Raw genomic sequence first — 13,960 nt, 5'->3', positions numbered from 1 at the left:
ACTATTCAGATGTTGGACATCCCGGGCTGGCCTTCTAATTTTATCTCCCACCTTCCATATTCCATAACTTCATTTTTTGGTGAGATTTTTTAAATTTTATCTTTATTACCTTTTCCATTTCTGATATATTTTTAACTTTTTTTTTAAGATTTCATTTCATTTATTCATGAGAGAGACAGAGAGAGAGAGAGAGAGAGGCAGAGACACAGGCAGAGGGAGAAGCAGGCTCCATGCAAGGAGCCCGATGTGGGAGTAGATCCGGGATCCTGGGATCATGCCCTGGGCCAAAGGCAGACGGTCAACCACTGAGCCACCCAGGGATCCCTATTTTTAACTTCTGAGAGTTCTCCTTTTTCTTCTTTTTTGAATGGTCCCTTTTAGAAGGAATCTATTCCTTTAAGGAGGGAATATATTGTTATGTTTTTATCTCAGAGACTCATAGGATGGTATTTTAGGCAGAGGGTTCTTCACCCTGCAGTCTCTGCATCTTCCAGGCTGCTTCGGTCCCTTTGCCTTGGCCTCTGTCATTCCTGCGAGGGCAGCCTGTAGGGTGATCCTTGGCCATCTAGTCACGCTCCAGAGTGGGATGCTAAGCAGTGGCCGGGAGCTTCATGAGTTCAGGAGGGGTGTGAAGACAGCAGAGCTGCAGGGCAGTCTGCCAGGCACTGTGCTGAGGGAGCCCGGATGACTTATCTTCAATCTGGTCTCCTGGTCCAGTCAGGTGCTTCCAGCCTCCTGCCTGGGAGAGCATAACCTGCTGCCAGTGTGCCCGAGAGCAGAGGGAGAACAAGGCTCATCAGCCAGGGCGTAAGGTATCACCCAACCCCCTGATTTTTACTGATGACACTGTCATTGTGGAGTGAACAGAGGGGCATGTATCATCCAGGCACAAGATAGAAAAGAAGGCTCTCTATATTCCTTAGAACACTCGGTTCCATGTAAGACACAAAGACAACAGTGTCCCTTCTCAGGGACTTCTTGACCCACCACCAAAGCGCACATCGGAACAGGGCCCTGCTAATGGGGACACAGAGAGGGCCAGACCACTGCTGGAGACTGAGCAGAGAAGAGGGCTGGGGGTGAAAGAAGTGGGAAGGAAAAGAAATGCCTTGGTAGTCAGAAGTGAGAAGGTAAATCAGACTGGAGAAAAAAATATGGGGGGTAAGAAGATAGGCTAAGTGGAGGTGGGAAGGGGAAAGAAAATTCTGTGGTAATCCTTCCTGGGGCACTCTGCCATTAGACGGATCAGTGCAGGGGTCCAGTGGGGATGGGGCCGTGGGAGGAGCAGTTCACCAGGGCCTGGCAATGGGACAAACACAGGACGGATGCCTGGGTGCTGCGTCTGGCAGAACGTAAGGCTCCATCTCTAACGTGGCTCCTGGTGTGTGGAGGCAGAGGGCCCAACCTGTCGGGGAGTGGCCTGGTACTCCTCCCACCTTAAAAAATTGTGAAGAACCACTCATAGAGAAGCCCACACTATGTGGAAATGTTCTTCCCTACAGCAAATCCGTAACAAGCTTGTTTACTTCACTCGGTCAGGAAAGACGTGTACTAAGCCAAAGGGACTCCATCACTACAGCAGTCTCCCGTCTGCCTCTGCACTTATCTCAGAGCTGACCACAGCACCGCCCCGACTGGTACTGCTATCCCTCCCACCATCCTCAGCTCTCTGGAAGTCATGTGGTCTGTCGGGGGTCACCTGAGTCATGAACCGGTACGTGTGACGCCCAGCTCAGTCACACTCCCTGGCAGTGAGTCAGCAGTGCTCGTCTGCCCACTCAGACCAAGGTACGGTATATGCCCCTCGCGCTCTTCGCTCTAAAGAACATACCAGAAAGGCCATCAGAAATAAGCACAGTGGATTTCAACACTATTTCCACTGCCCCTATTTCCCACAGCCCAGAACTCCTAAAAACAGGACAAATAAATGAGCCACAACAACTCAACCCCCAACTTCCTAGGGCTGAGAAGTGGGTTTTCTGGAAGTGAAGAAAAGTTTACCCTGGTTTTTCAGTGACCCAAAATATCATGACTATATATGGGCTGCTGAAATTTAAGTGGGATGCAGATGGCTTCATAAGGCATTATTGCAAGGAAAATGGATTACAACCCTACGAAGGGCAGCCATGAGAGAAGCAAAAGAAAATTAAACAAATCTAAAAAAGAGCCATTTAGCCCTTTTCGCAAGCTGCGGCCACCCTGCTCATTCTACTTGATGCACATGGGCAGTTCTCATTAAGGCAAATTGCAAACGTGCAGCAGAGGGGGAACAGAACACTTATAAAACAGCCAGCGAAGCCAGTTTAGAGTGAAATGTTTGTGCTAAAATTGCAGTATCTCCCAAATTGCTGAAATGTGCCAGTTGCTTTAGGTTTCTGATAAAACCCCGTCTTTTGTAAAGCTGGTCAGTAGAGAGAAGAAAATGAGTTTGGGTTCTGGGGTCCGCTCCACACGTGACCATGCACCATGACCCTGACCCCCCCAACCACACCCACTTCAGGAGCTGGATGTGTTGCAAAAGATGTGATGTGCTGTAGCAGTTTCCTAGGCACCGTTTCCAGAACACACCAAAGGGGCTGGACGCCCACAATGCAGGCTCTACAGAGCTCGAGAAATAAAGTGTGACTGCATACGGGAAATGTTTCACTCTGCCTCACAACCAATTATCCCCAGATCAGCTCAAAGGAGAGAAAAGAGAAGAAGCAGGTAAAAACCACCCATCAGGGGCTTTATATTAATGCACCCATGGCATTAGCTGCTTGTCCTGCCGACTGGATACCTGCACAGTGCGGGCTGGGCTGGTGTTTGGGACACACTCAGATGCCTGTCTTACCAACAAGATATTTTCCCCGACACTGTGGCCAACCCCAAAATCTCTTCGTTAAGAAAAAGTGTTTGCTTTACCTCACGTCCACTGGACTTGCCAACCGATGCCATGTAGGCATAAGGAAGCCAGGTCGTTCTGGCCTGCTGCCTGTCATCGCTAGTGTTCTGACTGCCTGAACCATTCTGAGAAAGCTGAAGAAAGCATAGGCCAGGGCTGGCTACCTTCACAGAGAAGATCTCCTGTCCAAATCCATCCAAACGTTCCACTTCATTGATGTACATGAGCTCAGCTTCTGCTGGCAGGATCCCACTGCAATCACGACAGCATCAAAGAAGGAAATGGTTATGGGCAATGAAGGCAGTACAGGGTCCTACCCTCCTGATGGCAAATTCCAGAGCTGTGGTTTTAGTTCTAGTTCTGGGAAGCGCAATCATCACCCAACTGTGAGGACATGGTGCATTACTAAGTAATTCATTAACATATTCCCCACCGGCTTTTACTCAACGGGGAATAATCAGAGGAAGGTAAAGTGTTTAATTAAGAACCACAGCCCTATAAACATTAATTATTCCAGACATCCTGGTGAATAGCGCTGGCTGCTTTAAAAAAAATTTTTTTCCCTCCTACCTGGGAGAAAAAATCTCCACTGTTAAGAAAAAAGGTGAAAAAAGGAAAAAGTTTATGAGGATGCCATTTGGGGAGCTAAGTAGCTGAGATGAGAGACCTTGGGATAACCACACAGGCCCTCTGAGGTCTGAAGGAAGGCTGTTGGTTTTCCATTGGTCCCATAACTCTGCGTAGCCCTCAGAGCACCCTCTCAGTGCCTCCTGGAGTCTCGATCCTCTTTCCCTCTTGATCTTGACTTCCCCCCCGCCAAAGCTGCTCTTCAGGTCTTCTCACTCAGCTCAAGCGGCCCCAGGCTCCCCAGCTCTGGCAACAGAGCTTGAGGAAGGTCAGAGACACGAATTCCCCTGGCTAGCAGCTCCATGTCTGTGTGGGCTTGCTGGTGTTAAAAAAAAAAGAAAAGAAAAAAAAGGGAGAGAGAGGAAGAAAAAAAAGAGAACCAGAGAAAGGGGAGGGAGGGCAGGCAGCAGAGTTTTCAAATCCACCCAGTGTTGAAAGAAACACAGCAGGGGCAACTCAAGCCAGGGGCTAGGGCTGGGGGCCAGCGCCTCAGCCGGCCTTACCTGTGGGCTTTGTGTTCTTGGGCTACCTTCTGTGTCAGCTCCTCCAGAACGGCCTCCTCCAGGGCCAAATCCTATCAACACAGAAGCAGTGAAGGCCATTACCATTTTGCTTATAAACCTTAAGAGCTCTCTTCTCCAGAAGATGTTCCCGAGGAGCCTCACTTCATCGCCTCCCCCCGTCCCCCGTACTCCTTCAAATCAAAGGCTGTCCATGGTAGGACTGAGGGTCCACTGTGACTTCCATAACATGGCTCTCCACTGTAACTTAGGCTCTCTGCTTCTAACTAACATGCCTATTTCAAGGTATAGTTTGGGTCGCTGCTTAAATTCTTCAGGGCCCGGGGAATATCTCCTTTTTTCATTTACCCTCTTATTCCCTGTCTGACTCTCAGATTCACTTTAATTGAAATTGCTTTGTCAGTACTCACGTGGTTCTTTTTAAAGATTTATTTATTTTGAGAGAGAGAACAAGGGCAGAGGGGGAGAGGGAGAGAGAGAATCTTAAGCAGACTCCCTGCTGAGTGCGGAGCCCGACGTGGGGCTTGATTGATCCCAGGACCCGAAGATCATGACCTGAACTGAAATCAAGAGTCGGATACTCAATTAACTGAGCCACCCAGGTGCCCCAGTACTCTGCTACCTGAGGCCCAATACTCTTCTACCTGAAGGCAGAGAGGCTCATTCCAATGTTACTTGACAGAGCCTTGGAAGCAGAAGGGGCCACGTTGGCTAAAACTAGGGAGTTCTATAAGGTCACAGTGTGGACCTGACCAGCTGGTGTCTCAACTACCTGAATCCCAGGTCCCTGGGACCACTGGTGTGCTGGCTGCCACTGGATGCGAGCTAACTGCACACACTTCTTCCCAACACCCCTTCAATGACCGTGAGGGTCTATCAGGGATTGTTAAACATTTACTAGCACAGCACTGTCCGGGATGGAGAGATGGTCTGAAGGAGACTTCAAGACAGGGAGGACCAGAGCAACCAGTTTCTGAGACGCTGACAGACACGGCGATTCCAGAGTTCCCTGCATCCCTGGTGGTAGCCTGGGGAGGCTCAAGCCAAGGGCCAGATGCGTCGGACCTTGCCAGGTAGCAGCTTCCACGGCCCCTGCCCCAGGCTGGTAAATACTGAAGAGGACGCAGATGCGCACCATTTCCTTCTGAGCTCCAGAGGGGAGTGGTCAGAAGGGGCTCTGAGCTGTGTGCCCCGGTGGGGCCCTCTGCAGCTCATCGTAGACACTGGCGGTGGGGGGCCTGGGGGCTGAAATTTGGCAGAGAACATCCCAAATACTGCATTGCCTTGATTCCAAAACACCATTTAGATAAAGATGGTCTCCAATTTAATAGTTTTCCCTGGATGAAGCACTAACCCCCAAAAAGGTGCATCTCCAAACTGCAAGAGACATCCCATCTGGAGGCACAAAAACCTGAAAAATCGGTTATCTCTGAAAGATGAAGACTGAGGGCGTGAACTATATGCTGGAAATTCTCTAGCTCTGCAGATGGTCACGAGAAACCTCAGAGAAGGTGGAGGGAATTCCTGGCAGCCCTTATTTTTCACGCATTCACTGATGAACTGGCTGTCTCCTGTCTAGCCATCCTACTCAGTGACTCGAGTCCTCGGGAGGAGAGCCGCTCAGTCCTACGTCGTCGGGGAATGCGCCCCTGGGTACCGCGCGGCCGTAATCACCCGGTACTAATTTTGAAAAGCTAATGAAAGGCGTGTGGCCAATGGAATAAAATAAAGACAGGTAAGTGAAGATCAAAAAGTGCTCCATTAAACCTCGGCTTCCGACTTTGAAAGAAGAAAAAGTCCAAAGGTGCCCCTCTGCTATTGTTCTCGATTCCAGCGCGTCCGCCTGCGTCTGGGCCTCCCGGAGGTATGCGCCCCGCCGCACAGGCCGCGAGCGGCCCCGCGTGAATGGCAACTAGCAGAGTGCAGGCCTGTACACAGCCGCACACCTGTGGAGTGCCCTGTGTACTTAACTTTGTTCTTTTCTCTGCTGCACAAATGCCATTTGACAAATTCGGTTGCTTTATAAGATCAAACGAGGCCATTCATCCCATCTTCCCTCCCCCACCAAAGGAATGCATTCTTCCCTTTGAAAGCTCTAGTGGAACCAAGCAGAAAGTTTACAACCTTCCGTGGCTCCCCACGGCCTGCTCAATTAGGTCAACACCTGGGCCTGGCATTCAGACCAGCCTTCGGCGTGACCCCGCCTTGCCTGCCAGACCGCCCCTCTCAAGGGTTGAAGGCATCTGGCAGATTCGTCTCTCCTAGCAGAACGCATGTGTGCCGCCTGACACACTCATGCTGACCCTTCCTGGTAGTCACCCGGGGCCCATCACAGCAAGAGAAATGCCACCCTGTTCTTCAGGGCCCGTCTCAGCTGCCGTTCCAGTGGCTTCCATACCCCACCACCACCACCATCACGCAGGAGGTAAGCCTTTGCTGCTTCTGCGCTGAGTGTGGCTCGAGCAGCCCTCACCACAGTCTGCCTATGGTCCCTCTTACACAGTTATCTGGATGCTTATCTAACCCCGTACCCACGTCAGCCTCCCTCTACTAAATTATAGGTGCCTAAGGGCGGCAGCTCTTCTCCACATCCCTTCTGGGCCTAGGACAGGGCTCTTAACACCACGCCAGCTTCTAAGCTCTCCAGACACAGGAAGTGATCCGCAAATGCCACTGACCTCAACTCCGTAAAGCAACGTCTGAGTGTCACATGATCAGAGGGGGGGTTCTCTAATCACGCAGAGCCAGTTAACCATCGTTTGTACCCTCTGGCTGTCCTCTGCTTACGTTACAAAATGCACGGAGTACGGCTGCCTGAAAAGCACAGTCTTCTGCACCCTTGTGCTTGCGTAACAGAGGTGGGACAGTCGTGTTGATAAGAGGACAACGATGGCCAGGACCAGGACAACTGACTAAACACTCACTGAGAATTTACCATATGGTACGTTACTTCACATGCATCCTCTCCTTTTGTCCTCATGACTGGAATGAGCTTGCTACACCCATTTTTAGATGAAAAAAAAAATGGGACACTTTGGTTAAATAAGTAATTTCAAACATAAATGAGGCCGAATAATGGTCCGAGTTCACACTGCTGGTAAGGGGCACTGCCAGGACATGAGCACAGAATACTTGGCTCCTGTAGCCTGAACCACCTGACCACAGGCTGCAGTGTATCCAGGGTATGACATGGGATGGAATGACATGGCAAAAGCCAGGGAATGTGCACGACTCCAGTACACATGCTGACATCAGCTTGTACCACAGCCTCTTCAGGGCTGTCCAACAGGACTTGCTGCAGTGATGAAAACGTTCTATATCTGGGCTTTCCAGTACAGTAGTCACTGGCCACGTGTGGTTTCTGAACGTTTTCTTAAATTTTTATTTATTTTATTATTATTTATTTATTTTAACGATTTTATTTATTTATTCACGAGAGACACACAGAGAGAGAGAGAGAGAGGCAGAGACCCAGGCAGAGCGAGAAGTAGGCTCCCCACAAGGAGCCCAATGTGGGACTTGATCCTAGATTCTGGGATCAGACCCTGAGCCAAAGGGATCAAACCGCTGAGCCACCCAGGGGCCCCTGAACATTTTTTTAAATGTAGCTAATGCAACTATGGGACTGAATTTTTAATTTTAACTCTGGTTAACTTAAATCTGAATGTAAGTAGTCACCTGTCCACGTAAGGAGCTACTATGCCAAAGAGGGAAGTTTGTTTTTATTTATTTTTTAAAGATTTATTTGAGAGAGAGAGAGCAGGGAGAGGGGCAGAAGAAGAGGGAGAAGGGGGGAGAAATCTCAGACTCCCCACTGAGTGGGGAGCCTAAACTGGGGCTTGATCCCAGGACCCCGAGATCATGACCTGAGCCGAAACCAAGAGTTGGCTTTCCAACCAAGTGAGCCATCCAGGCAACTCCCTGAAGAGGGAACTTTTAGATCCAAGAATAACACATCCCTATTTGTCTGCCCATGGTGAGATTTCATGAGGTCTATGTCATTCAAGTATCTGATTTGCTCAGAGCCCAGTGGAGACACAGTCTTATTCTGAAAAAGGCATGATACACAAAATAACTCCTTTCTGGCCTTGACAGATAGCACTTGGACCTGCCAGAGCATTTTAATATCTACAAACTCATAAAAACTCTAAATAGTGCCCAAGCCTGGTCTCTGTCTGAAGTCTATGTGATTAAGACCTTTAAGGAGAGAAAGGGGGAAAAAATGTGGAAGATTATCATGCCAATTCATTGTCTCCATTGACACAAAAATGCACACTGTCTAAAATTCTAAGGTATGAGCTTTGCTTCCCTCCCACCAAACACAATGGGAAACTTCCTGATGCTTGAGGTGAGCCTGTGAGGCTGTGGAGACATTGATTCAAGCCAGTTGACACCAAATCCTAGGAAGAACTTCTCTGCTAAATAATATGCTCATCTCTTTGAATGCAGGTTGATTTGCTGGGTAAAATTAACGAGGCATGAAAAACAAGAGCCCCATCAGATAACACTGCTGTTTTCTTGGAGGGAAGAACAAAGAGTTATTCATGCAAAACGGAGAGATCCTAACCTACAAGAATGAGGTAAATTTGTGACAATTTGAGTTCATCACACAGTGATAGGGATAGTAGCTGTAGCCTTACTTATCCTAGTCTTTCAAAACTTGAACTTTTCTCACCACTCTACCCTTTCCCATATGCCACACCCAACTGGATGCTCATTTTACTTCCAAAATATCTCTTGCACTGCTTTCTTGTTTTTATTGCCACTCATTAACACCTAAATTTTCTCTTGGCCAAGAGCACCACGCAGATTCTCATCCGACCTGCTTTCACAAATGATCACGTTGCTTTAATCCAGCGGTTCTCGAAGCGTGGCATCTGCAAATGCAGACAGAGCCCATGTGTTCTCAGCCCTGAGATGTTTCATTTTATCTGCTGTCACTCCTGAGTGACAGCCAGACTCACCATTGACTCGTGCCACCCTGCCCCTGCTCTTTTTCTCCCTATCTAGATCATTCCTTGCTCCCTGGCTGCCTGTTGCCATCCTGCCCATCCTTTGAGATGCAGCTCACACTCCGTGAGTCTTTAAACCTTCCCTAACCCCCCACGCAGATGTGAGTTCTCCCCACATAAAATCCTGAGTGCACTTTATGACGCTTGGCTTTGCATTCTGATTTTGCAAACTTCCTATTTACTCAACTACTGTGCCGCCTCCCTGAGAACAAGCACCATTTCTTATATAACTTCATCCCCTGGGAATTATTACCCAGGTCAGTGCTTTGGGCAAAACCGTTGATAAAAAAAAAATAAGTGGTGAATGATCAGGATTTCTAAAATCTGAGCCAGGATGTTGGAGCGGGTATAGCTTTTCAAACGTTTTAATCCCTCCTCATTACAACTCTTCTCATTTGCCCCAAAGCTACCAAAAAACAAACACACATTCCCCAGGGATTAAAATCTAGCCTCATTCCTAATTTAACCCAAGACTGGATATCTGACCTCACTGACTCATTCAATGAATTTTTATGAGGGTGGACTATATGCCAGACAATAGTGACAAGACAGAGAGGGTCCCTGCTTACGGACCACACAGCTGACGTCCTAGCAGACAATCAATCAGTACTGAACACATTTAGATACTGAAAGAGCTCTGAAGTATATGCACATAAACGGTGATTTAGAAGGAAATAGTTGATGGCTGGAGTGTATCATACAGGCGCTTAAAGAAAAGGAAGGCCTCTTTGAGGACATGACATTTGAATCAAGACCTCAATGTCAAGCCATAGAAAGATCTGGAGCAGAGCACTGAGGAAACCCAAGGACAAAGGCTCTGGGATAAGAGTTAAGCTGGATGTGTTCAGAAAGGAAGGAAGAGGGGGCACCTGGGTGGCTCAGTGTTTGAGCATCTGCCATCAGCTCAGGGCGTGATCCTGGGGTCCTGGGATCGAGTCCCGCATCAGGCTCCCTGCATGGAGCCTGCTTCTCCCTCTGCCTGTGTCTCTGCTTCTCTCTGTGTGTCTCTCATGAATAAATAAAAAAAATCTTAAAAACAATTATAAATAAAGGAAGGAAGGAAGGAACAGCACCAGGGCTCTGGAGAGTAGTAGAACTGAGGGTTGCGTTGCGGAGGGGATGTCAGGGGACAGGGAAGTGTCTTGACGAGGGGGGAAGAGGCATGTTTACTTTTTCAGTGTTTTTCCAAAATATGTCCCTACTTCATAAATGCATGGACATGGACTTGCCTCCCCAGGGAATACGTGTCCGCAAAATCCTCTGAGATTTTCAGAGAAAAGAATTAAACATCCAAAGAAGGTAGAAAATTAATTAAGAAGGAAATTACACTTACCATAGGAAATAGCACATATTCTCTGAGGAAATCTTGAGAATCAAATTGATTGTAGTCTCCAAAATCAGCTGAGAAGAAAAGAGGGGGGAGTGGTAGTATTTATTATATGAAATTGAAGATGGAATAAAATAAGGGTAAAATCACTGCCACATTTATTATTCCTACTTCATCCTATTTCTGCACTATTAAGTGAAAACAATGCCACGATGTGTTTGATATTGTTAGCACTTTCCCTTAGCAATACTGTAAATATCAGCATGTGAGCACTGTTATACAATTTTCCAGAAAAAAAAAAAAAAAACCCAGGGAAATTTGAAAGTGATCCCTAAGCTATTTTAAAAATTTAAAACAAACCTATACTTATGTTTTTGTTAAATACGCATCAACACATATCTTAAGAATATCTGCCAAGGGGACTTTTTAACTCAAGGTTAATTAAGAGAACTGAAGAGCCAAACCCATCTGCATCTTTTCATATATTTGCAGCTGGAAATTCCCCCTGTAAATCACCCTTGGCAAGCAACCTTGCAAATTTTTACACCTCCCAAACAAGTTCCCATATTGCAAGATGCCAGCAACTCTGTTTTGTCCTGTTTTCATCTCACAATGGTATGTCTGAGCACATGCAAAAAAGAATACCATGAGTCCATATCGTCAATCTATAAATGTCTTGCTTCTCATCCTGCTCACTCTCAAGAAGAAAAAAATCATAACAGCATACAAATTTAATTTCATGTAAAAAATCTGGCATCTAATGGGAGACATGGAACACAAGAGTCCAGACAGAAGGCCAGCGAACAGACGCTGCTGAGAACACAAGGATGTACCTACTAACTCATCACATAACGAATGATTGCTTAGGGGAGGCATTCAAGACAGCAAAGGTCAGGTGCTCGGCCTACTTTCAAGTTTACTCATCAGTTATCATATTTTCTCACAACTTATAGCTCTGTGGCTGTGTCTTGCTAACTGCCCCAGAAGGGTTCTTGGGAAAATTATCTTACAAATATTATAGCTGGAGGAGTTTCCCTCACTCCGAATGGCTAGCTTTAAGGACCCAGTGAAAAGGGAAGCCAGGGTTAATTCACCAACTTCCTTTAGCCTGAAAGCTATCACCAGGGTCTTCCAATATCCAGGATTTCTGTAATAAACCTGCTGGCTGAAGAGTGAGAGGGATAAAAAAGAGGGTAATAAAGTGAACAGGAGAGAAAGCTTTTTGAAAGGAGAAAGATGTGATTGGCAGATGAGGGACATAGTGGATCTTCTCTTATTTCTATTAAAGGTATCTTCTTCCGTGTTTTTGAGGATCTTTCTGTTATAAATACTAATTGTTCTGTAACATTCTGGGCACTGTTCTTTCCCCTTTTAGTCTTCTTTTTTCTTTTTTATTTTTTTAAAAGAAGGGAAAGGGTTTGGAGTTTGGTTTATTTATTTATTTATTTTTAATTTTTTATTTATTTATGATAGTCACAGAGAGAGAGAGAGAGAGAGAGAGAGAGAGGCAGAGACATAGGCAGAGGGAGAAGCAGGCTCCATGCACCGGGAGCCCGATGTGGGATTCGATCCCAGGTCTCCAGGATTGCACCCTGGGCCAAAGGCAGGCGCCAAACCGCTGCGCCACCCAGGGATCCCCCCCCTTTTAGTCTTTAAGTGGACAGGTGGATACAACATATTTTGTGTATTTTCATCCAGAAGGTAACAACAGCAGCTAACTACTGGGAATCGTGTGTCCAGCAAAAATTATTCAACTGCTAATATCCCAGGATGAAAAAGATCAAGGGAATGCTGCCTCTTTAGATATTACAGAGCCCAAAAAAGGTTCAACATCAGTTCAGAGTCGGGGATGGGAAGTTCAGCTCACAGCTTCTCCAACAACAGTCCACACAGTAAGGACCCGGCGGCTGGGATTCCATTTGGATGGGAACTGACTTTAAGGAAGAAGGACTGCAAAGGACACGAGTTTCTTTTTAAAAATTACATTTTGGGCAGCCCCGGTGGCACAGCGGTTTAGCGCTGCCTGCAGCCCGGGGTGTGATCCTGGAGACCTGGGATCGAGTCCCACATCGGGCTTCCTGCGGGGAGCCTGCTTCTCCCTCTGCCTGTGTCTCTGCCTCTCTCTTCACCCTCTCTGAATGAATAAATAAATAAATCTTTTAAAAAAAATTACATTTTGATCTTTTCATTGTGACTAAAGGCAATTAAGTCACCACTCACTAAAGAGTAATGTATAAATCTGTGTAAGGATCATGTAATATATGTTACATAAAAATATGTAAAAGTATATGTAACAATTTAGAAAGAAAAAAAATAACTGTCCAATAAATCTAGGTAGGACAGGTTGAAAGGTAAATGCATTCCACTATGTGTGTGTTGCTTTATATTATAATCGTGCATTTTGTTTTATTTATTTTTTTAAGTAGGCTCCGTGCCCAGCATGGGGCTCAACCCAGGGCTCCAACTCATGACTCAGATCAAGACCTGAGCTGATATCAAGAGTCAGGCTCTTAAGCAACTGAGCCACCCTAGCGCCCCCTACAATTGTGCACTTTAAATCTCCCTTTAACTGTGTGAGAATAAATTATACTACAATGTTTAAAGCTATCACACTTGAAACTGATGGGAAAGTCAAAGAGTCATAACACGAAGCCACAAAATATGACCACAATGGGTAGTGGAATCATTCTGAGAAAATGTTCCACAAACCCTGCATGTAGCTTTAATTAAAGGCAGGATGAAAGCTGCTATTTCTTCAAATAAAACTAAAATGATACAAGCATGAATGATTTGCAAACAGCTTTGAGAAATCCACCAGCCTGCCACCAGAAATCACTATTTCTGTTGTTTTTTCTATTTCTGTACTTTTAACATATCTTGAAATGGAAAGTGAGAGTTACTAAGAGATCATTTAAGTAAATTCAGTTTTTCCCTGTGAGAGGCCAGCAACACTGCAGTCGAAGAGAAAAATGGGATTTCACATGCTGGCCATCACGCTCCTTACCTTGCACAGCCAAGCCGGCCAGCCGGATCACCTGTTCCAACGTACACCGCAACCGGCCTTCAAGCACGTCTTTTTTGACTTGCAGGTAATACTGATATCTGTTCATGGGAAGAGAGGAACAAATAACCTTAAAAACACACACTTGAAATATGTTCCCACAGGATCAATGTTTCTAGATGTAAAACTCTGTATACACAGCAGGACATGCAGGCAATGCTGAGAAAGGTCAGTCCTGTAAAAGATGGAATGTGCCCTCTGCCTGTGTTTATCTCTGTGTGATGTGGCAGGTGCCACATCCTGTGCATTCTCAGTTTGAGAGCATTCATCAAATCATCTCATTGTAGGTCAGCAGGATGAATTACTTGATAAGGACCAGTTCTTCATAACAGAGACCGGGAAGGAAAATGCTCTTGCACACCTGGACACCCACGGCAGCATAGCTGCCAAACCTACATCCAACAGTGATGCATTCCTAAAAAAATTATGGAAACATGCCATTTTTTAAGCTCAACAGTTTGGTGGGGTGGATCACAAACAGGCCACATAGTTTGGCATTCTGCTAGTGGATGGGATAAAGTTTTTCAG

The 13,960-nt window shown here is 46.4% G+C and overlaps 1 protein-coding gene across 3 annotated transcripts in view; it reads right to left on the bottom strand.

Moving 5' to 3' along the window:
• PTPN14 (protein tyrosine phosphatase non-receptor type 14) overlaps nt 1-13,960 on the bottom strand; it is a 180,134-nt gene that overhangs the window by 43,296 nt on the left and 122,878 nt on the right. For all 3 annotated transcript variants that reach the window (XM_077902127.1, XM_077902125.1, XM_077902126.1), the window contains exons 4-7: nt 13,376-13,473; nt 10,378-10,445; nt 4,015-4,085; nt 3,049-3,136 (exon numbers count right to left, since the gene is read on the bottom strand). In XM_077902127.1, the coding sequence (XP_077758253.1) occupies nt 3,049-3,136; nt 4,015-4,085; nt 10,378-10,445; nt 13,376-13,473 (325 nt within the window). The remainder of the gene's footprint in view (nt 1-3,048; nt 3,137-4,014; nt 4,086-10,377; nt 10,446-13,375; nt 13,474-13,960) is intronic.

The sequence above is a fragment of the Canis aureus genome, chromosome 6 (assembly GCF_053574225.1).
Source record: "Canis aureus isolate CA01 chromosome 6, VMU_Caureus_v.1.0, whole genome shotgun sequence".
NCBI lineage: Eukaryota > Metazoa > Chordata > Mammalia > Carnivora > Canidae > Canis > Canis aureus.
The sequence above is the reverse complement of the archived record's forward strand: the minus strand, read 5'-3'. Positions and strand labels throughout refer to the sequence as shown.